At 43.9% G+C, this 24,013-nt stretch overlaps 1 protein-coding gene across 6 annotated transcripts in view; it reads right to left on the reverse strand.

Moving 5' to 3' along the window:
- Positions 1-2,260: 2,260 nt before the first annotated feature.
- GCNT2 (glucosaminyl (N-acetyl) transferase 2 (I blood group)) overlaps positions 2,261-24,013 on the reverse strand; it is an 89,308-nt gene continuing 67,555 nt past the window's right edge. For 3 of the 6 annotated variants that reach the window (XM_061147639.1, XM_061147640.1, XM_061147646.1), the window contains exons 2-3: positions 11,027-11,119; positions 2,261-5,024 (exon numbers count right to left, since the gene is read on the reverse strand). In XM_061147639.1, the coding sequence (XP_061003622.1) occupies positions 4,834-5,024; positions 11,027-11,119 (284 nt within the window). In that variant the 3' untranslated portion in view covers positions 2,261-4,833. Of the gene's footprint in view, positions 5,025-11,026; positions 11,120-24,013 lie in introns of those variants that run through there. The other 3 variants (XM_061147641.1, XM_061147642.1, XM_061147645.1) reach the window with 2 other exon arrangements.

Raw genomic sequence — 24,013 nt, forward strand, 5'->3', positions numbered from 1 at the left:
TTCAGACCATTCAGCCCCCTTGTCTACTACAGCCCCCAGGATCCTTCCCATGATGTAGGTCAGACTTCCTGGGCTCCCAGCGGGACTCAGCCCAGTTAATCTTCCCGACAGCCACCGTGGAAGCCCACCACGTTCAAACCTTGTAGGTGTTGAAAAGTGAGCACAGTCAGCATCATCTCTTTGCCTTCCTCCTCCTCCCAGAGCCATCACTGGCAGACCTCTTGCTAAGGTCAGAACTTGGCCTTGGGAGCGTGACCTCCAGCGTCTTTCCCACTGGCCTGACCTCGGCCATCCTGACCAGAAGAGGGAGCAGTCATAACAGAAAATGTGGAGTTCTGGCATTACTGAACTGGAAGACTTCCAAACTCCAGTGTTCCCAAACTCCAGTTATTTGCTTAGTCTGTTCACATGGATCTCGGCTCCCATTTCCCACTTGGCACAGACTGCTATCCTAAAATCTCACCATGTGGGACTTCCCTGGCGGTCCAGTGGTTAAGATGCCACACTTCCACTGTAGCGGGTGTGGGTTTGATCCCTCAGCAAGGATCTAAACTGCATGGTGTAACCAGAAAGTAAAAAAAAAGAAAAACTATTCTAAAAACAGTTTAGTTTTGAAGGGCTCAAAAAACCAAGTTACAAAAAGCTGTAATTTTATTATGTATCTATATAATCAACTCAAAAAAAAAAAAGCCAGTCTGTGTGTCTTTGTATTTCCACAGTATAATAAGCACAGGTACGTAACGGTTGTGTAGCTATAGAACTGTGCAGTACAACAGCCACTCGTCACATAAAATAAGCAACATTTCCTCTGTCAAACTGGCCACATTCCAAGTGCCCAATAGCTAGTATGAGTGTTACTCTTTGGAGAGTGCAGATATAGAACGTTCCCAGCATGGCAGAGATTCTTTTGGACAGCATTGCCCTAGGACATCTGAGTGTATATTACCATACTGAAAAGACAGTGACACCAAAGAGTGATTCCTTCTGGAGAAAGGAGTTCACTTTTTATCCTATATCCTTCCGTATTAATTCATTTTTTATCCTATATTCTTCTGTATTCTATTTTTTAACTTATTAACTTGATTTAAATCATGTTTAAAAATTTTTATTGAAGTATAGTTGATTTGTTGTTCAGTCACTTAGTCATGCCCGACTCTTTTCGACCCCATGGACCGCAGCATGCCAGGCCTCCCTGTCCACCACCAACTCCCAGAGTTTGCTCAAACTCATATCCACAGTCAATGATGCCATCTAACCATCTCATCCCCATTTGTCCCTTCTCCTGCCCTCAATCTTTCCCAGCATTAGGGTCTTTTCCAATGAGTCAGCTCTTCACATCAGGTGGCCAAAGTATTGGAGTTGATTTGTGTATTTGCTATTTTTAGAAAACATTTGTATTTATTTTGGGGTTTATGTATTTTCTACTTTTAGGAAATATTTATTTAGAAAATATATTTATATATTTTATTTATTTTTATAGTTGATTTATGTATTTCCTATGATATACAGCACATATTTTTGTTTTTGTAGTTTGAAATATTTTTCACTTTAGTTTTAAAATATTATGCATTAAAAAATGGTGCATCGGATATTGTTTGATGCGTTATTTTTCTTAGTATTTCTATCATTTTCCATGTGTCTAGTAGAGGAAATATTCATTTACCCAAACAACACTGAAAGACTGCTCAGAAACTTTGGCATTTGATGGTTGAATAATTAAGATAATATCAACATGTCTTTTTCCTAAATTGTACCTTGATTTTAAAAAAAAATAAATAAAGGAGGCATGTATAGGAGATAACTTCCTCCTGTCTCAGATTTTGAATTTAAAATCCGGATTGAAATGAAACTGAGCTTCCATTGTATTCTTGTCTCATTCCCATTTATCCTCTCCAGTACTCCACAAAGGGAAAGCTTCATTATTTTTCAGTGGGATGGGCATTTTTAGACAGGTATATGTTTGCATGAATGTATTTACTTGTGTATTTTTAGAAAATGCTAGGAGGGGGACATCCCTGGTGGTCCAGTGCTTAGGAATGCGCCTTGCAATGTCGATCCCTGGCTGGGGAACTAAGATCCCAGGTGTCCTGGTGCGGCTGAGCCCATGTGCCACAGCTACTGAGTCCAGGAGCCACGACAAAAGATCCCGCCGGCTGCAACTAAGACCCGACGCAGCCAAATAAAATTTCATAAGAAAGACAATGCTGGGAGGATCGTCTTGTTAAATACCAATCAAATAAAGCTGTACAACAGTCCTCAGTGTGGAAAACAATATATTAATTTATTTCCAAGAAAACAACATGGAACATCATCAAAAACAAAATTTTCAAGGCATCTCCATGGGCCCGCAGAAACCCACTAGTCCAAACATTAAACTCTCCCAACATTAAAGTAATTTAAGACACAGAACAAATGACCAACAACAGACATGTAAACATCTTCTATTCCAAAAGATTTCTTCTTCTACAAGAGAAAGATCCAGTGTAAAGCATTCCTCTTCTCAAGTGGTGTGATGTAAGTTAAAAAAAAAAAAAAGGTGATTTTAAATTCTGCCTTTAGCTCTGGGTGTGTCCCTACCCCTTGACTTCTCATCACCCGGTGCACTTCCATCTCTCTCGGCAACAGGAAAAAAGACAGATTTTACTTCAAAATCATTAAAAGTCATTAAATTCAAGGTCATTAAATATGATTAAGGGCTTCCTTAAGTTAAATATGATTAACATTCAACAGGCACACTTGCAGAAAAAGTAACATTACGTGGATTAAATGTATCATTAGTTGTAGTTGCTGTTTTTCGTTAGAATAAATAAATATCAAGGAATTGGAAGGATACAAAAGGAGACTTCACATTTTTCTGACGTGACAGGACTGAGACCATTCTGGGATGCTAAATATGGCTTCCCTTCACCTTCTCGAGATGCTCCACCTTAGGAAATTGAACTAAGGAGACCAGGAAGAGAAGCCTGATTCTCAGAGAACACGTTTCCTCATGCTTACTAACAACCTCTCTAAGCCTCAGTCACTTCATCTGCAAGATGGGGGTAATGGTGTGAGTTTTGCAAGAGCATTGTGAGACCTGAATGCCCTGAGATGTAAAAGAGAAAGCAGGATGCCTAGAAAACAGTCACTGTGGCCTCTGTCTCCTCCCTCCCTTCTCTCTTCGGAATATTCTCTTTATTGATTTAGACCTCACTTTGTAATTGGTGATATCTGGGGCCTGATATGACAATCCATAAGCCCACCATGAATGTGTTAAAATACAACCACTCTGGTTGTATACAGCCACTCCCTGGGGGTCTAGTGGTTAGGATTCCGCACTTTCACTGCAGGGGCCGCGGGTTTGATCCCTGGTCAGGGGAGTTCCACATGCCTGGTGGGGTGGCCGGAGCCGGGGGGATGATACACTCTGTGAGATTCTCTGGAGTTCCAGAAGATTCTCTTTCCAATGTTGGCATTATTGCCAAGATTTTCAGAGTGAAAAAGCTTCTCACTTCTTCTTGTCTCTGCATGTGTCTGGTGTATAATAGACACCAAAGAAATACTTACTGATGGACTGGATGGATGAATGGGACAAAGGATAAGTGACAAAGAGGCTCTCCCACAATTGAAAGCTTTTAAAAATCCAGGCACTCCTATGACCCCCACAGGCACTGCAAAGTTACCCAGAGAACACTGTGGACTCCTTAAAGGCTCATGGGGTAGAATTTGGTCTCCATTTTGCAGGTAAGATCACTTCAGAGGTATGTGCATGCTTAGTCGCTTCAGTCCTGTCCGACTCTTTGCGACCCCATGGACAGTAGCCCACCAGGCTTCTCTGTCCGTGGGATTCTCCAGGCAAGAATACTGAAGTGGGTAGCCATTTTCTTCTCCAGCAGATCTTCCCGACCCAGGGATTGAATCCGGATCTCCCGTGTCTCCTGCATCGTAGGCAGATTCTTCATCAGTGAGCCATGGGGGAAGCCCCACTTTGGTGAGGGTGGAGGCAAAAAAGGGAAGTGATTTACCCTGAAATAGTCAAGCGCATGCAATAGCACTTCCCCTCTTGAAATTTCTTCATTCATCGAGATCTTTTCCATGTTCTCAATGGAAAATGATGGACGAGGGAATCAGAGGACACTCTCACAAATATTCAAGAAGCGAACTACCTGAGGATCTTTTACTGAAGTAGCAGGCAGTGACTGCTGTCTTAAATTTGGTCTCCTGTGAATGACTTTACATTCAGAATGTAAAAAAAAACAAAACAACAACAACAAACCACTGTAGGCACAGGAAACTTGAAAATGCTACTGTTGAAACTCAGGAACAAGACCGAGTTCTCAGTTCTAGCAGCTCAAGTTCTAAAGGAGATTGGAGAGTTACGCAGAAAGCAGTTTGTATGCCGACATGCAGCTGAGCAAAAAGCAGGGGGAGTCCATTCATGTGAGGCTACAGATCTGTGATAAAAGATTCCTTCCTCAGAGAAACTTGATTCTTATTTCCCTAAATAGTATTATCTACCAATCTCCTTTTCATGAGAACATTTGTCTATGATGAGGATCTGATGCAGAGATCTGGCGACAGTTTAATTTATCACAGATCAGGACATGAGCCTGAAAGAGCAGTGAACCTCAAGAGACTGCCAGAGTGGCCTAAGGGCCAGTGTCACCGAGCAAGCATCCTGACAGCACATCTCACGGTGTCTAGAGGACATTCTGACGTGTAATTACGCGGTCAGGTCCTGAAGCTGTAACCCTGGCCCTGAGACTGTTCATGTAACCCAGGCAAAGCTTTTCGCCCAAAGAAAGGCTGTCCTTCCCAGAGGCGATTTCCCTTCAGACGTTGAGTGGTGGTGGATCAGAAATACCAGCTGGGCTGTATCGCAATTTCACTCTGATTCAGGGTTCTTTCTCGAAGCCTCAGTTCCAGGCATTCCACGGTGAGGGGGTACGCAGTGAGCTCAAACTTGTTCGCAAAGAGGCTTGACGAATTAATCAACCACTTTAAGTCTCCGTTTCCATAGATACAAATGCCGTGGACATAGTGGCCTGTAATAGGAGAGAAAAAGAAACAGTCAAGACAGGCTTGTTTTCGCATCGAGGGCGGTGAGCTTGCAGAACGGTAGGGTGACCACCTGACTGCCGGGTGCCTAGGACTGTGCCTTCAAAATATGAATGGAATTTGGCCACACTTCACCCCCTCCGCTACCTCCACCCTAGTCCAAACTGCCTCCATCTTCCTGTCTGACTGGTTCCCAGTGCCTTCATTTTTTTTTTTTTTAATTTACTTTTAATTGGGGGAAAACTGCTTTACAATGTTGTGTTGGTTTCTGCCACACGACAACGCAAATCAGCCATAATTGTACATGTATCACCTCTCCAGGTCATCACAAAGCCGGCTACATTCTCCTTTCATCCCACTCTCTCCTTCCCCCGCAGCGCCCACATGTCCATTCTCTATGTCTGAGTCTCCATTCCTTCCCTGCAGATGGGCTCGCCAATTCTGTTTTTGCCTGTTAGCATATTCTCAGCACAAGAGCCAGAGTGGCCGTTCTAAATGGAAGCAGAAGATGTGTCTGTTGCTCAAAACCCCCTGATGGCTTCTGGTGTCATTTGGAGTAAAAGCCAAAATCCTAGCAACTGCGTTCAAGACTCCTCGGAGTCTGGCCCTCATCACCCAGACTCACCTCTCACCACTTACTCACTCAGTTATAAACCCTTAATAACCTTCACATCAGTCACATTGGCCCCCTCGCTGGTCCTCAGCAACCCAAGCATCCGTGTTTGCCCTTCTTCCCCCGACCACACCCTTCCACTAGACATCCTCAAGGCTCCCTCTGGCACCACTCAGGGTTCTACTTCAAGAGTCCGACTCTTTGTGACCTCATGGACTGTAGCCTGCCAGGCTCCTCTGTCCATGGGATCTTCCAGGCAAGAATACTGGAATAGATTGCCATTTCCTTGTCCAGGGGATCTTCCCGACCTAGGGATCGAACCCATGTCTCCCGAATTGTAGGTGGATTCTTTACTGCCAAGCCATTGGGGAAGCCCACATTTGGAACAGTGCCTGGTAAATATCAGATGTTAAATTAATAGTTATTGAATGAAAAGGGTAGAGAAGGATGAGTGGAGAGTTCACAGGTGGGTAGAATTGGGAAGCAACTCAAGATGGATGGGAAAGCACCAGGTGGGAAAATGCAGACAGGGGAATTTTCTGCTACAAAAAAGAGTTTGCTGGGGAACAGGTTCAAAACAAGGAAGCTGTAAGAAGTTCGCACTCTTTCCAGAATCTGTTTGGCAGATGGTAGAACTACTATGGTCGACTGTCTTAAAATAGACGAAAGTTTGGGGCCATTTTTATCCCTTTTTTTTGTGAAGGGGTTGGAGAAATTTACCAGAAGAATCAAACGATGAAATAGATTTCAGCAAGATTAATTTCACAGGGCTTTGCAAAGGTACATTAGGAACCAACCAGGAGACTGTAGTAATCGTGTAAACCAGAGTTTGTTTGAAGTTAATGGTTACCATGAGTGGGAAAGGAAAGCTATTAAGAGACAGAGCACAGAGGGACCGATGGGACCTGATAATTAACTCAGTGTCACTGGGAAGAGGGACAGGAGACAGTGAAAATCAGTGGAGAAAGAAGCCAGGGTTCGGGGGATGTTAAAGAACAACCCGGTGGGAGGCGAGAAGAACTTGGTACACAAACAGCACGCCCATGCTTAAGAAATGAAAGTGAACAGGAGAGAAGATTTGGGGCTGGATCATGTAGAGAGAGCCTGGACAGCTTGGTCTTGAGGACAGAGGCAGAAAATACATCTTGGCAGAGAGAAGGAAAAGAACCAGCAGAGACAGAGTCACTCAGGATGCAAGAGAACAATGGGATAATTGAGGTGGACCCAGACGTAACTGAGGCCAGATGGGGACCTTCGTTGGGAGGATGGGTAACTTTTCTTCTTGAAATAGGAAGCAACAATGGGAGAAAGGGTCCAAAATGCCCTACGATGGGGACTTCCCTGGTGGTCCAGTGGTTAAGAATCCACCTCCCAATGCAGGGGACGTGAGTTCGATCCCTGGTCAGAGGGCTAAGATCCCACATACCAGATCCCAAATTCCACCACAAAGATTCTGCAATTAAGACACAATGCAGCACCCCCCCACACACACACCAAAAAAACCCCAAAATGCTCTAAGATGGAGGAAAGGGATGACCTGATAAAGGAATTGATAAGGTGATTTTAATCAAATGTCTTCAGAGTTCTTCCTAAAGTTGAAATGATCACCCTTGGAGAGTAGAGAGGCTGTTTCAGCACAAGATTAGGATTTTAAAGGTGAACCAAAAAGCTGAAAATGTGTACACCATGAAGAGTACCAGGACAATAATGATGTAAATAAAAGAACAAGCAGGCAGCCAGAGAGGCCAGCTGAAGGGAGATGGTGGGTGAATTTAGGACAGTTCGGGAGCACTCTTCAGCAGTGTTCCGCCTGTTGCTGCTGCTGCTGCTAAGTCGCTTCAGTCGTGTCCGACTCTGTGCGACCCCATAGACGGCAGCCCACCAGGCTCTGCCGTCCCTGGGATTCTCCAGGCAAGAACACTGGAGTGGACTGCCATTTCCTTCTCCAATGCATGAAAGTGAAAAGTGAAAGTGAAGTTGCTCAGTCATGTCCGACCCTTAGCGACCCCATGGACTGCAGCCTACCAGGCTCCTCCATCCATGGGATTTTCCAGGCAAGAGTACTGGAGTGGGGTGCCATTGCCTTCTCCAAGTGTTCTGCCTAGGCAACCACAAATGGTGAAAAGCAGACAGTAATGATTACATGTAGAAATCAGCCTCCTAGGATCAAATGCCAAAGGAATCTAAAATGTTTGAGAGCACAGCATGAAAAGCTGACACAGTACACAGGCTAGACAAAGCGTCCTCATAAAGAACCCATAGAAGGAGGGAGCCAGGAAAGTTGAATCTCTGGAAGTCCCAACTTTAAAAAAGCAAACACATCTAACATGATAACATCATATCTTAGTCTACAGCCTACCACCCTGAACACGCCCGATCTCGTCTGATCTCGGAAGCTAAGCAGGGTCGGGCCTGGTTAGTACTTGGATGGGAGACAACATCATATTTTAGATGTGGGGTTATGGCAATGAACAAACTGGTCAAAAACCCCAGCACTGCTGGGCCTTTTACTCTGTTCTGGGGAAGAAAGAGAGTAAAATATATAGGATATAAGTTGGTGATGGAAACTGTAGGGTGACGAAGAGGTTGGAATCAGAGATGGGAGCTCCAGGTTCAAGAGCATGGGTCTAGAATGGTACTCTGTGATTCTAAATGCTAATGAGGCTTGGAAAGTGGGTACACTCACAGGTTCGGAACAAATACAGCCAAGGGGACAAGATCCAGATGGTATAACTGACTTGCTGGTTTGACATAACGTTCTACCTCCTCTGTCCAGACTGTCTTTTTTTTTTTCCCCGTATAGTGGTTTGGGGACAAATATTTTTAATGCTAACAGTTCAATGCTGTCAAATGGCATAATAGGTGCTAAGAGAAGAAAAAACTGAGACATCTGTTTGAGGGGGGCAGGCTGAGCTACCCAAACTTTGAACCCTATGCAGTTCCTGGCTAGAGGCTACTTTCATGGCCCCACCTGTCGTGTGATCAGTACAAGTCTTTTGTTGTTGTTTAGTCGCTAGCCCACCAGTCTCCTCTGTCTGTGGGATTTCCCAGGCAGAAATACTGGAGCAGTTTGCCATTTCCTTCTCCAAGGGATCTTCCTGACCCAGGGATGCAACTTGCATCTCCAGCATTGGCAGGAAGACTGCTCATCACTGAGCAACGTGGGAAGCCCAAAAGTCCTTTTACAAAAAGGCAAATCTGACTAGTCTACACCTTCTCTACTGAGGCAGGTCCTGGATACAGGTGATGTCAAGGAGACTGAAGGTAAGGCTCTACTTGGGTGGGGAGTATACGTGGCTGAGACACAGCGGACAGGAACTTCTGTAGGGAGCAGGGAGGGACGGCTTGGGCCGCAAAGTAATCACATCACATGGCTCCATGTTGTAGATGTTGACATCCTCAAGTGCTACAGCCAGAGAAGAGGAGGAGAAGCAGATCGGAGGATGACCGCAGCGGCCCTAGAGGCCAGGTGATAGGGCTTATAGAAGGATGTGGAGAAGACAGCCTGTCCCAAATACGGGGACCCTCACTGATGGAGAAGGTCCATTTTCTAAGGAAGACCCAGGAGATCAAAGTGCAAAATACCCTCCTCTCCATTTTCCTCTCCCCACAAGGAGGGCAGGCTATGACAAGAGTGTAGGCAGGTGGCAATGAGCTGTCCTCTGGGGGAAATGTGGGCTGATTAAGGTAAAGATGTGCATATACTTGAGAAAAGACTGCAGGGACACAAGGATGCTGCCATCTATAATAGGGGGGAGGGGCCCCTTGAGAGACAGACCTGGGAAGGAGCATGAGCGTGATGAGAGCTGGTGAGAAGCAGCCATTGGGAGTGTGCATCTGAAATGTTGCCATTTCTCTTCTTCATGGAGAAGGAAATGGCAACCTACTCCAGTGTTCTTGCCTGGAGAATTCCATGGGCAGAAGAGCCTGGCAGGCTACAGTCCCTGGAGTCACAGAAAGTCGGACACTACTGGGTGAAAATATTATTATTAGTTATTATCTGAAATGTTAGGTGCAGAATAAAAGGACTAATAAGTAAAGCTATAAACTGAGTGGCGGGGGGAGGAGGCCAAACTTCATCACCAAACAGGGCAAACCTTCCTATTGACTCACTCCACTGTTTGCTTAATCATTCATTCACTGAATATGTATTTATCGCCTTCTTTTATAGACTGCATTGTATTTCCCCCAAATTCACACATCGAAGTCCTAACCTCCGGCACCTCAGACTGTAACTGTGTTAGATGTAGGGCCTTTAAAGAGATAACTGAGTTAAATGAGGTCTGATGGATGGGCCCTGATCCAGTAGGACTGGTGTCCTTATAAGAGGAGATTAGGACACAGACACACGCAGAGCGTAGGTCACGTGAGGACACGGGGCGAAGACGGCTGTCTGCAAACCAAGGGGAGAGGCCTCAGGAAAAGCCAAACCTACTGCCATGGTGATCTCCGACTTCCAGCCTCCAGGACCGTAAGCAAAGAAATTTCGGTGGTTTAAACCACTCAGTCTATGGTACTTTGTTTTGCTCCCTCTCGTCAACAATAGGCACGCCTGCCTTGTACCAGGCAAGAGTCTTAATGGAATATACACCAGGACTGATAAAGTCTTCTTCCCAGCTGCTTGTCTTCTAGTTCTCATCCATTTGGAGGGGAAATCTCTCTTCTTGCTGTCACCTGCCATCATGCCAGAACAAATACCTCCAAGCCACCTGGAAACCCCTTGGTGGAGGGGGCAGAGGGATGGGGGTCCATGGAGAGAAGGTGACAGCACTTCTCATCCTGACCACTTGCTCCTCCTAACTGCTGCACCCTCAAAAGGAACAGAAAGAGGAAGGAAGAAGAAGAAGAAGAGAACAGAAACTAGCAAGAGGAAAGTACCATTATCATTTGAGCCTCCCTCTACATCTCCCTAGGTAATCATAAGATGGAGAATGTCTTTAAGATACTTAAACTTGGGACTTCCCTGGTGGTCCAGTGGTGAAGCATCTGCCTGCCAATGCAGGGGACACAGGTTCGATCCTTGGTGTGGGAGCTAGGATCCCACATGCCGCAGGGCAACGAAGCCTGTGCTCCACAATAAGAGAAGTCGCCGCAACCAGAGAACAGCCCCTGCTCACTACAGCTAGAGAAAGCCTGCGCACAGCAAGAGAGACTCAGTGCAGCCAGAAATAAATAAATATTTTAAGAAATTAATACTATTTAAAAAGAAACACATTAACTTTTCAAGGACTGTGCCTCCAGTTACTCTGTTTAATAATTCACAGGCCGTCTAAATGAACCAGCGGGTCTGTCTGTGAGAACCCCTGTATTCCACAGCTCCGTTCACGCCAACGTCAACAAGCAGAGCAGCCTCAAAGTGTGAAAAGAATGCCTCACCGTGGCAGCCTCCGTGTTTATCTTCCATGTCAAACCACTTCACAGCTCTGAGGTCACCGGCCCATGATGCTTTTGGCATGGAGCCAGGGACACCTGCAATGTTGATAAAGAAGAAAAAGCAGAAATAAGAACCTAAGCTTCCAACGCAGGCTCATTGTCTCAGTATAGTTTCTTTCACATCAGATCTCTCATCATTGGTACAAAACCCCAAAGGCTTGTGGTGCGAACTGTTGGTAGTTACGAACCTAGACTTGCCCCCTGTAAAAAGAATCTATTGTTTTTTTTTTTCCATTTTTCATTTCTTGCAAGCCTGCAAGAAATGCCATTGGATGAAAGCACAGTGCAGATAGAAAAGCTGAGAATTTTCTGGTATCTCAACGCCTTTTAATTGAATTTACTCAAAAACTTTTTATTAGAGTATAGATAATTTACAATGTTGTGTTGGTTTTTCATGTTCAAAGAAGTGAATCAGTTTATATACATATATGCTGCTGCTGCTGCTAAGTCGCCTCAGTCGTGTCTGACTGCGCGACCCCATAGACGGCAGCCCACCAGGCTCCCCCTGTCCCTGGGATTCTCCAGGCAAGAACACTGGAGTGGGTTGCCATTTCCTTCTCCAGTGCATGAAAGTGAAAAGTGAAAGTGAAGTTGCTCAGTTGTGTCTGATTCTTTGCGACCCCATGGACTGCAGCCTACCAGGCTCCTCCGTCCATGGGATTTTCCAGGCAAGAGTACTGGAGTGGGGTGCCATTGCCTTCTCCAACATACATATATATCCCTTCTTTTTCAGGTCCTTTCCCCATATAAATTATCACAGAATATTGAGTAGAGTTCCCTGTGATATATAGTAGGTCTTTGTTGTTCAGGTTCTTACTAGTTATCTATTTTATATATAGTGGTGTATATATGTTAATCCTAATCTCCCAATTCATCACTTCTCCCCATGTTTCACGCTTTGGTAACCATAAGTTTAATTTTGAGATCTGTGGGTCTGTTTCTGTTTTGTAAATAAGTTCACTTGTATCATTTTTTTAAATTAGATTTCTCATGTAAGTGATATGACATGACATTTGTCTTTCTCTGTCCAATTTATGTCACTTAATATAATCTCTAGGTCCATCCATGTTACTGCAAGTGGCATTATTTCATTCTTTTTTATGGCTGAATAATATTCTACTGTGTATATGTGTCATAACTTATTTATCCATTCCTCTGTCAATGGACTTCCCAGATAACATCTATCTTACAGTAAAAGCTCACGAAACAGGCCACTCTATGTCCTTAATGCTAATAAGTGAAAGAGATTCCATAACAGGAAAAGGAGTATTGAATATGGCAATCAATGTAAGTGCAACTAAATGAGGGCTAATTTGTGTCATAAGAGCTCTAGTGATTCTCATCAGTGAGATATGCAATGTGAATACCATGCAAATGACATTGGTACTCCATGCAAAACAGTCTTTTCTTAAAAGATCTGGTAGGCAGAATAATGCCCCTGCCCCCAACATATCCTCATACATGTCTGCATCCTAATCCCTGGAACCTGACAATACGCTTTGTCACATGGCAAAGGGAAATTAAGGTTGCTTATCAGTTGACCTTCAACTAGGGAGATTATCCTGATTTATCCGAGGCCATTGTAAATACAAGGGCCTTTAACAGTGGAAGAGGGAGGTGGAGAACTGGCTGGGGTGGTACAAGGTGAGGAGGAGGAAGGGGCTAGGGTATGTGGGTGGCCTCTAGAAGCTGGAAAAGGCAAGGAGCGGGATCTGACCCAGCCCTACAGAGAGGAGCGTAGCGCAGCCAGCACCTTGACCTCGGTCTGATGGGACCATGTCAGACTTCGGACCCACAGAACTATAAGAGGAGACAGGTACATCATTTAAGCCCCTAAGTCTGTGATAAATTGTGACAATGGCAAATAGAAAACGAATACACAAGCTAATGAGAACCAAATTACCCAAGATGATGGATATTTTTAATTAAAAAATTGGACAAGATCAATACGTTAAGGGAAGTTTAATTGATTTAGACACATAAAATTTTTCCCTCTTTAAAAACACTGATAAGGAATCTCCTTGGTGGCCTGGTGGGTAAAACTCCGTGCTCCCAGTGTAGGGGGAGCTGAGTTCGATCCCTAGCCAGGGAACTAGATCCCACATGCCGCAACTAAAAGTTCAAATGGTGAAACTAAAAAAATTCCCACAACTAAGACCTGGCACAGCCAAATAAACAAAGAAATAAAATATAAAAAAAACCTGATGAAAACATGTGCATTTTCAGACAGCAAAAAACAGCTCTGCTCTTTTGCTCTGATGTCATATAATAATTATATGAGAATTTAAATCAAGAACTGTACTAAGGTCTTCCAGCTAAAACTAAATTTTGCAATCTTTTCTGTAACTAGCATGTGTCTTCACCCCTACAGGCTCTCTATCAGGGATTCTTCTTTCCTTGCTGCCAAACTTAAAAACTCTGTTTATAAGTGTTGAGTACTCAAGAAAAACTGTTTATTAAGTAATATTTCTTCCTATTATTTTAGGTTGCATTTAATACTTTAAAAGTTACTTTAGTCTTCTGCCTATCAGAAAGGAGCCTTCTTTATTTTGTTCTTAGCACACATTTTAAAAAATTACTTTTGTTTTGGCTGCACCCCAAGGCATGTGGGATCTTAGTTCCTCGATCAGGATTGAACCCACACCTGCATTGGAAGCACAGAATCTTAACCACTGAACCACTAGGGAAGTCCCAGAATAAACTTTGAAAGAATTTAGAATAAAACTCGCCTTGGTTAAGTTGAGGGGTGGGTAGAGACAGTCTGGAAAGCAAATAGGTATTCTGGTATATTTACTCCTGTCAGCAAGGTCAGCGGATGTGTGATTTTTATAAGTCTTTTCAATTAAATAACTACAGCAGAAAGATGTGAATAAAACATTGTCATGACGAAAAGTCCCTGGCCCTCCTTTAAAGGACTGAATTTTTAAAAGGACAAGATATTTCTCTTCCTCTTTCATTCTCATTAATATTGAACATCATAAACTGGCTCTTCACGCAGTATCTCGGGCCTCACCCAGACCTCCTGCACCAGAATGAACATCTTCGCAAGACCCTGGGAGGATCCCCGCGCACAGTCCAGCCTGGGCTGCAATCAACACGGCCAGGAACTCTGCTTCATTTCCTCCCCTCCGGAAGTCGCCCCCGCAGCCTTCATCCAGTTTCCCGGGAGCTTCTCCCTCTGCTCTTCTCGTTCAGAAAGAATCTGATACATCTTGGTCCCCTCTGCGGAGAATACAGTTGACCCTTGAAAAGCATGGGTTTGAACTGCAAGGGTCCTTTCCTACGCAGATATTTTTCAATAGTAAATACAACAATCCTAGGCAATAGGAGGTTGGTTGAATCCATGGATGTGGAACCTTGGATACAAAGGAAACTTGGATACAGAGGGCCAATATAAATTATCCTCGGATTTTCGAGTCTGCGCCCCTAACCCCTGTGCTGTTCAAAGGTCAACTGCATATGCATCTGAACCCCTCCACATCCTCCTTGACGACAGTCAGCCCCCCTGTAGTTTGGAAAGGCTGTGTCGAGTGGAGGGCCAGTCCTCGCGGTGCCTCTAGACTTTGGTTCCCAGGAGGCACTGATCGAGGTTCAAGAATGGATGAAGCGTGGCACTCAAAGGCTGTATCATCACCTTAGTCTTTAGCGCTGATGGGGAGGACTGCTTAGCTTGATCGGACAGGCTTGGTTGCTCTCTTGGCTTCCCAATAGGCCACCGTATTTTAAGGCAGTGGCCCTGACCTTTTGGGCACCAGGGACATGTTTTATAGAAGACAGTTCTTCCACGGAAGGGGGAGTATGGTTTCAGAATGATTCAAGTAAATTGCATTTATTGTGCACTTGATTGCTATTATTATTACATCAGCTCCACCTCAGATTATCAGCATCAGATGCTGGAGAGTGGGGACCACTGCTTTAAGGTATAATAACGCTCTATTTCTCAGTATTGAAAAGTATTTCTTCTACCCTCTTGGCAAGGGCGGACCCGTTTCAGTTTACCCTACAGAGCGGCCTACGTGGCCATCAGTCATCTGGTTTCCATACTTGTTCTGCCTCGTACTATTTTAAGGAGGAGATAGAACACTCGGCAAGGCTTCTGGTGACAGCTCTATTCAAATACTTTGTAGGCATCATCCCTTGGTTATTATTTTGGGGCGAAAACGGAGGGCAAAAGACTGAGTAGCCTGAATGGCCAGTGTGGCGGCAAGTCAGTAAGTAGTTCACTTTGGCTTTGGTTAAAACATACATGGAGGACTTCCCTGGTGGTGCAGTGGATAAGAATCCACTTGCCAATGCAGGAAACAGGGGTTCAATCCCTGGTCCGAGAAGATTCCACATGCTTCGGAGCAACTAGGCCTGTGAACACCAACTTCTGAGCCTGAGAGCCTCGACTACTGAAGCCCCGACACCCACCCCCGCCTAAGGCCCGTGCTCTGCAACAAGAGCAGCCACCGCAATAAAAAGCCCGCACATCGCAACAGAAAGTAGTCCCCGCTCGCCGCAACTAGAGAAAAAGCACGTGCGCAGCGACGAAGACCCGGTGGACCCAAAAAATAAAATTAATTAATTAATAATTTTTAAAAAATGTGGAGACACCAAAGCTACTGATCCTGTTACTTGTGCCAACGGCCAGTTGCCCTTTTTACACCCCTAAAAACATCTCTACGTCTCTTTCCGGTTTTTCCCCCAGAGACTGACCTTAGGTTGAACTCCCCAGTGGAACAGATACTGGCCTAGGGAGCGGGGAACTGAGTTCTCACCCCAGAACTAGCTGTGCATTCTTGGCCATCACACAATGGCCCCCAGACTTACTTTTCGAGTGAAGTAGGTAGATAAGATCAGAAGTTTTCAGCCCTTTAGGCTGCAAGCCACAGGAAAACAATTTCACTGTCTCTCTCACACACACACAGAAGTTTCACAAAATATTTAGTGTTGTAGCAGTACACTTGTCTGCTATTTTTTAGTCTACTCTGTTAAAAATTTTCATTTAAGACCTACTAAAATGATCCACTAATGGCATGTACTACTATATCCCATTATACATACTATATACACTATTAGTATATATTTTAAAATACTGGACTATATTGTGCTATGATTGCTGCTGTTATGATCATTGTCAGGAGGGGAGTTATGGGGTATGTGGGTACAAGTCTGCCTCAATCCACAGGTATCCTAGGTAGCATCTACTTTGCAGTATTTCTAGGATGGGGCAAAAAAGACACTAATATTATCAGAGAAAACATTTTAAACTATAAAACACTATTCTCTCATTTGCTCTTCATAGGCTTATTTAAACAAAAGATTTGAGATCAAGTTTACAGACTAAGCAGGAATGTTTTTCTTGGGGCTTAGCCTCTATTAGACAAACAGCTGCATTTGTTGAATAAATGAATGTGTTTCTTTGAAACACAAGCTTTATTTATATTGACTTGACTTTTCTCCTTATTGTTCTTATACAGCGAGTGTGCTTCTCATTTTGGGAGACATATACATGGTAACAAATTCCAGCAACTGTTTAATATTTAAGCTCAGATACATAATTTTTAGCTTATTAAATAAGCAAGAATTTTGGTTTTAAATGTCAAAAGTAATGCTAGGGTCAGTGTATTGAAAGAGGTTTTTCTCACAGCTTCACAGTGGTGCTGGAAATTGGCACAACTCTGGAAAGTCAGGTTAGAAAAATAGGAAAAGTCACTGTTGCTCAGTCCCTAGGCTGTGTCTGGCTCCTGTGATCCCGTGGATTATAGCCCACCAGGCTACTCTCTGTTCACGGGATTTTTCAGGCAAGAGCACTGGCATGGGTTACCATTTCCCCCTCCAGAGGAATCTTCTCAATGCAGGGGTCGAACCCATGTCTCCTGTGTCTCCTGCATTGCAGGCAAATTCTTTACCACTGAGCCACCGATGGGGTTTACCCCTTGCAACAAATCCCAGTCTGTGCTATTTACAGGCTTGGGTGACCTTGAACAATTAGGTAGTCTCTTTCAGACATCATGTGCTAACCTTTAAAACTTCAGAGAGTTTTTGTTACCTAAGATGAGGTATGCATTGTGTTTAGCACAGTGCCTCACATGCTTAACTAAATAAATGGTTGAAAACATCATCATTTCTATTCAAGCTATGAGGACAGGGTAGCTGCGGAAGAGACTGCTTTTTTGTTCTATAACCTAAAGCAAGTTTCTCAGCGGCACTTTGGACGATTCTCTGCCGTGGGGCCTGTCCTGGGCATTGTAGGGTGTTTTGCAGCAGCTCTGCCCTCTGCAGACGAGATGCCAGTGCCATCTCCACCTGCTCCCCCGAGCCCTAAGTGGTGACCCCAGTGTTTCCAGATAATGCCAAATGTGGGCTCCCCAGGTGGCACTAGGGGTAAAGAGAAACTGCTTGCCAAGGCAGGAGACGGGAGTTCGATCCCTGGGTTGGGAAGATCCCCTGGAGGAGGCAATGGCAATTCACTCCTGTATTCTTCTTGCCTGGAGAATCCCACGGACAGAGGAGCCTGGTGGGCTACAGTCCATGGGGTCACAAACAGCCGGACACGACTGAGCACAGTGAAATGCTGCCAAATGTCCACTGGGAGAATAAACTGCCTCTGGGTGAGAACATGGAATTGTACCTTATTAATAAAACCATGTGGGCTTCCCTGGTAGCTCAGCTGGTAAAGAATCCGCCTGCAATGCAGGAGACCCCGGTTCAACTCCTGGGTCGGGAAGATCCCCCAGAGAAGGGATAGGCTACCCACTCCAGTATTCTGGCCTGGAGGATTTGTAAAGTCGGACACAACTGAGTGACTTTCACGTTTCACAATAAAACCATGTATAAATACTGAATTGGCCAAAATTCATTTGGGTTCCATAAGCTCTTACTGAAAAACCAAATGAACATTTTGTCCAACCCAGTATTTGAATATGAAATGTGCAAATTTGTGTTTACAAAACTTCCTTTAATGTTACATTGCTTTTATATTTTAAAAAGGTTTATTTACAAGCATCCGAGTCTGATTTCCTTCACTGATTTAGTAATTGTGCTTATGAAATTCAACCAAAGAAAAAATAGTGTTGATTGCTGATTAACTTAAACCATTTAAAAAATGGAAAATTACCTGGTAGTTGGGAAACATACGTTAAGTACCTTGTAGCCTTTCCCCCCTCATTGTTAACTGGGGTTATTTTGAGAAATAAAATGGTATATTTGTTTTTGCCTTCCAATGGTTCATTAATCCCTTACTTTAAAAAAATTTTTTTTAATTAGAGGATAATTGCTTTACAATATTGTGTTGGTTTAACATATGTAACTTACAGAAAGATCCTCTTTTGTTTCATGGGGATTTTTTTTGGAGTTCTATGATCCCTGAGATGATGACCTCTCTACATCACCTCTGACAACTGCCAACAAATAGACTCTTCTTTGGTTTTAAGAGGAAAAGATAAAACAAGGAAAAGAGAAAACTAAAATTTTATAGAGGAAGGGATTTTAGAAATTTTCATGCTTTAATATTTTAATATGTTCCCTTCATTGCCAAGCTGTGTAAACAAGAGCCCACAACATTTATGTGAATTGCCCAGGAGTGTGGACATGCCAAAGTCCTTGTTGATTTTGTTTCAAGATAATTTATTCGCTTATTCAAACAGTTTACTTGTGGGCCTCCTGTGTTCCAGAGGAGATGCTGGGGGCAAAGCCACAAATGAGATGTTTTTGGAGCTTTTGACCCAGAGTATCCAGAAGGGTTTATATTTATTTTTTAAAAATATTTACTTATTTTTGCTTGCACTGGGTCTCTGTTGATGGGCAAGGACTTTCTCTAGTTATGGCGAGTAGGGGCTACTCTCTAGCTGCGGTGGCTTCTCTTGTTGCAGAGTACAGGCTTGAGAGCACCGGTTCACGGGTTTGGTTACCCTGCGACATGTGGGATCTTCCAGGACCAGAGATGGAACTGGTGTCCGTTGCATTGCAAGGCAAATTCTTAACTGCTGGACCACCAGGGAAGCCTGGGTTTATATTTACTGATACTGACACCTTGGCCTAGCAGATCCAGAAAGGTTTATATGCACTGATTTTTTTATACTTTATTTTTTCAGGCTGATTTACAATGTACAGCACAGTGATTCAGTTATATATATATGTATGAAAGTGAAAGTGAAAGTTGCTCAGTCGTGTCTGACTCTTTGAGACCCCATGGACTGTATAGTCCATGGAATTCTCCAGGCCAGAAAACTGGAGTGGGTAACCGTTCCCTTCTCCAGGGGATCTTCCCAACCCAGGGATCGAACCCGGGTCTCCCACATTGCAGGCAGATTCTTTACCAGCTGAGCCGCCAGGGAAGCCCAAGAATACTGGGGTGGGCAGCCTATCGGTTCTCCACCAACCCAGGAATCGATTTTCTTTTCTAGATCCTTTCCCCTTCTGGGCTGTATTGATATTTTTATTAGCACCCAGATTGCTCTGCTCAAGAGTGTTTCCTGGACGGTCCTCTGCTGACGGACAGGAAAGGTTAGGGCTGTGTTTTGAGAAGCAGACAACCTTGGGCAGCCCCAGAGAACAGTTCAGGTTTCACTGCAGTCCTGACCTAAAGGCTGGCCGTGATCCCCTGACCCTCTGCTTCTATTGTTCTCTGTCTGTTTATCATCTTTAGCTCTTGTCAAACACCCCTGTTATTACGGCAGATTTCTCTGCGGCAGCAAAGGCCCGCCTTTCACTGCTTTCAGACAACTTTTCCTTCTTCTCTTCACTAAACCAAGACAGCCTTCACTATCCTCCACTCATGATGACCCCTGATCCACTCACTTGTCCCTTGCCTAGAAAGCCACCCCACAGTCATTGTCTGGAGATAAAAACGGCTCAAGGATGTGAGGAGAGGCCAGAACTGAACCGTTCCCAAGGCTGCCCCACAAGTATGCCAACAGGGAACAAAGAGAATTTTAAAAAATCAAACTTTAAGAATGATTTCTCTTTGACAGAGTATTGCTTCCAGGGGCGTAGAGCAAGTTTCTGAACTCCAGCTCTCTGAGAATGAATTTGGATAAATAACTAGTCTTTCAGTGTCTCCTCTCTGTATTTTCTTTTGAAGAGTTTGATCTGTGTGGGTATATGTTGTACTTTTTAATATGTCAGAGAGAAAGAAGTTTCCTTTTATCTGATTTGCTTGACTTTAGTGCAAAATTATGCTAATTCAATGGAGAAAAGAAAGAAATGCTGAAATGAACAGCAATTAGATTAGATGTGTATGCGCTCTTCTGTGGCATATTTCTCTAGTTCTGTTTAAGGAACCCTCTCTCTTCAGGATCTCAGAGCTCAAGCAGCTGAAAGATGATCATTCTTTTTTCTTTGTATTAAAACTGTCCTCAAAAAAAATAAAAAAATAAAATGAAATAAAACTGTCCTCAAGTTAATCTGTTTTCTTGAGAGTGTGCAGTTTTGTGAGTAAAGTAGGAAATGATCAGCTAATTCATTCCGATGATGTTTCATCAAACATCGTTTGAGATCAAGTGGCCACATTGAAAGAGGTGAGTTTTTTTGTTTAACGTTTCATGAAAGCACGTAGAAGAAAAAATTCGAATTACAGGGTGCCCACTGTTGGCTGACAGACTATTCACCGAGTGGTAAGAGTGTCCTTTGGGGGAGCTGGGTCAGGCAAGGCCGACTTCTGGCATGAACAAGAGGGAAGTGCTCTCATGTGAGACTTTTATCAGGTATCCCAGAAATACCATAATATCTAAACAAACATCAGAATGCTGTCTTTGATAGATCTACCCTCAGACAGGTGGCTCACACAGTAAAGAAACCAGCTGCAATGTGGGAGACCCGGGTTTGGTCCTTGGGTTGGGAAGATCCCCTGGAGGAGGGCATGGCAACCCACTCCAGGATTCTTGCCTGGAGAATCCCATGGACAGAGGAGCCTGGCGGGATACAGTCCATGGGCTCACAAAGAATTGGACACGACTGAGCATAGCACAGCACAGCACCCTCAGACAAGCGGTCAAATAACTAGCAAATACTCTGTACACCATTGAGTGAGGTCAAGGAAAGAAGGAAGACACGGAAGAAAGGGCGAAAGAACGAATTTGATGTTTCCAAACTTCAGAATATATCAAAACTTTCTGGAGTGCTTAAAATAAAACTAAAGTCTTCTATTTCCGGAGTTTCTGTTTTCTTCCTAAATTGAAGTACAGTTGCCAAATAACATTATACTAGCTTTGGGTGTACAATATAGTGACTCGATACTTGTATATATTGCAAAATGATCACCACCATAAGTCCAGTTAGCAATGAACTGGTTTTTGGGTGAGCCCCTGACTGATTTCTCATCTACCAGCAGTTCTTCAAGCCTCACCTGGCTTTTCAGAGCATCATTTTCCTGGTTAGCACTGCCCGAATTCAGGTGCTTGACTTCGCTCACCACGACTATTTTAATTGCCTATAAACCAGTCTCTCTGCCTTCAGTCTGCCCACTTTGTCGGCCATACCAGCAAATGGCTTTTTCTATAATTAGCGTTGACCTTGTGGCCTATCTGGGGTATGTGGGATTACTTTGAACCCTCTGACCTGCGTCTGCTTCTTCTAGTGCTTTGTGATGCCTGCCCCCCAACTCACTCTCGGACAAATGACAAATTCAGACTTACTGTCATCCCAGATCCCTCTCACGGGTGCCCATTCCCCCTAGAATTCTGACTCTTCACCCCGTACTTCATTTTATGTTGCTGCTTCTGCTCCTCGGGACCCAGTTCAAAGTGACCTCTTGCCACAAAAACTTGAGTGTAAATGGGCATTTTTTTCTTTTGCTCCAGGCTGTCACGAATCAACTGCCCCAGCTAGCGCCTCAGAACTGTGACCCTGGCCGGGTCCAGCGGTTTGCTACTCTAGGTCACATTTGGGCCAGGAAGACATCAGTGTGTTGAGCATGGCACAAGAGGATCTTTGCAGTCATGTCTACAGACTCTATGCAGCAGACGGGTAGCCCAGAAACCATATCTGATTGGGAGACCTGTTTGTTTTGACCCCCACTGAAGCGGAGTGGGACACCGCAAAAAAGAAAAATTCCCAAGACAGTCTGGACTGCCAAGAGTCCACTGTCCACAAGTCACGAGAGTGTTATCCAGCCTGGAGCTCTCCAGCTCCCCAGCTCCCCCATCATGTTTCACCAGCTCACATTGTCTGCCTGGCCCTGTGGACGTGAAGTTTGCGACACTGAGTTTCCACGCCTCCCCTTTCATCACTGTCCACGACGTCACCTTTCAACACTGCCCACATCACCTTTCATCACCGTTCATACACACCCAGCTGTCCTACCAGGCTTTCGGGAATTCCCAAATTGGTCTTCCATTTTCACGCCATTCTCTGTACCCTGGCTTATGCAAATATCTAATAAAAGAAAACAAGCTCAAAATAATTCATGGGGCTATAAAGTACAGCACGATGACTATAGTTATTAACATTGCAGTGCTGATCTGGAAGTTGCTAGGAGAGAATCATAAAAGTTCTCATCATAAGGAAAGAAAAATTTGTAACTATGGTGGTGGGGACAGATGTTAACAAGCCATTGTGATCATCATTTCACAGTATGTACAAATTTTGTATCATTATCTTGTACACTTGAAACTGTTACATGTCAGTTACGTCTCAATTTAAAAAAAAGAAGCTCATGCTTGCTAGAAACTAAAGTTAGTAAAATTTAAATCTTAAGATAGCCTCTCCTAAGAAAATAATTTTTTCATAGACTTTTTGTTTAGAGCGGCTGCAGATTCACAGCAAAACTGAGTGGAAGGTACTTAGATTTCCTATATATTCCCTGCCCCTCTCATCATTTTATATGCAACTGGCAAAGATTTAGAAAGTGATAATACCTAGTGGTACTGAAAAGACCCTGATGCTGGGAAAGATTGAAGGCAGGAGGAGAAGGGGATGACAGAGGATGAGATGGTTGGATGGCATCACCGACTCGATGGAGTAAACTCCGGGAGTTGGTGATGGACAGGGAGGCCTGGCGTGCTGCAGTCCATGGGGTCGCAAAGAGTCGGATACGACTGAGTGACTGAACTGAACTGAACTGAATACCTGGTGCTGGAGAAGGTATGGGGAAATGAGAGTCTCAGACTTGCCAGTGGGAATACAATTGGACCAATTCTGGGGAAAGCAATATGACACTTTGTATCAAAACCCTCAACAGACCTGCATACAGACTTCCCTGGTGGTCCAGTGGTTGGGAGTCTGCTTGTCAATGCAAGGGACATGAGTTCAATCTCTGGTCCAGGAAGATTCCACATATCAAGGAGCAGCTGAGCCCATGTGCCAAACTCGTAAAACCCGTGCACCTAAAGCCGATGCTCCAGAACAAGAGAAGCCACTGCAATGAGGAACCCAAGCATGACAACAAGAGAGAGCCCTGGACCAGCAACGGAGACCCAGGAGAGACAAAAATAAACTAATCAATTAAAAAAAACACAAACCCTTGCATACATTTTGACTCAGTTCAATATACTGGAATTTGTCCTAAAGAAGTTCTTTCTAAATTCTTATTTGAGAGGCAATGTAATATAATAGTTAAAAGGAAAGACTCTCAAACTATATTGTCTGGGTTCAAGTTCCTGCTGGACCAGTTATTAATTGTGGGACCACTGATAGATTACCTAACCTCTCTCCTCTTTGGTTTCTCTAACTCTAAAGGAGTGTCAGAAGAGTTCCTACAGAGTCTGGATAGGAGGAAGGTTTGGGGGGAAATGGATACATGTATATGTGTGGCTGAATCCCTCCAATGTTCACCTGAAACTATCACAACATTGTTAACAGACTATACCCCAATACAAAATAAAAACTTTAGAAAAAAAAAAAATTCCCTATACCTCATGGAGTTGTTGTGAAGTGTGTAATATACTTAAAACACCCTGAATGGTACTTGGGACATAATAACTGCTGAGATTCAGTCATCATTGATGA

The sequence above is a fragment of the Dama dama genome, chromosome 7 (assembly GCF_033118175.1).
Source record: "Dama dama isolate Ldn47 chromosome 7, ASM3311817v1, whole genome shotgun sequence".
In the NCBI taxonomy this organism is placed as follows: Eukaryota; Metazoa; Chordata; class Mammalia; order Artiodactyla; family Cervidae; genus Dama; species Dama dama.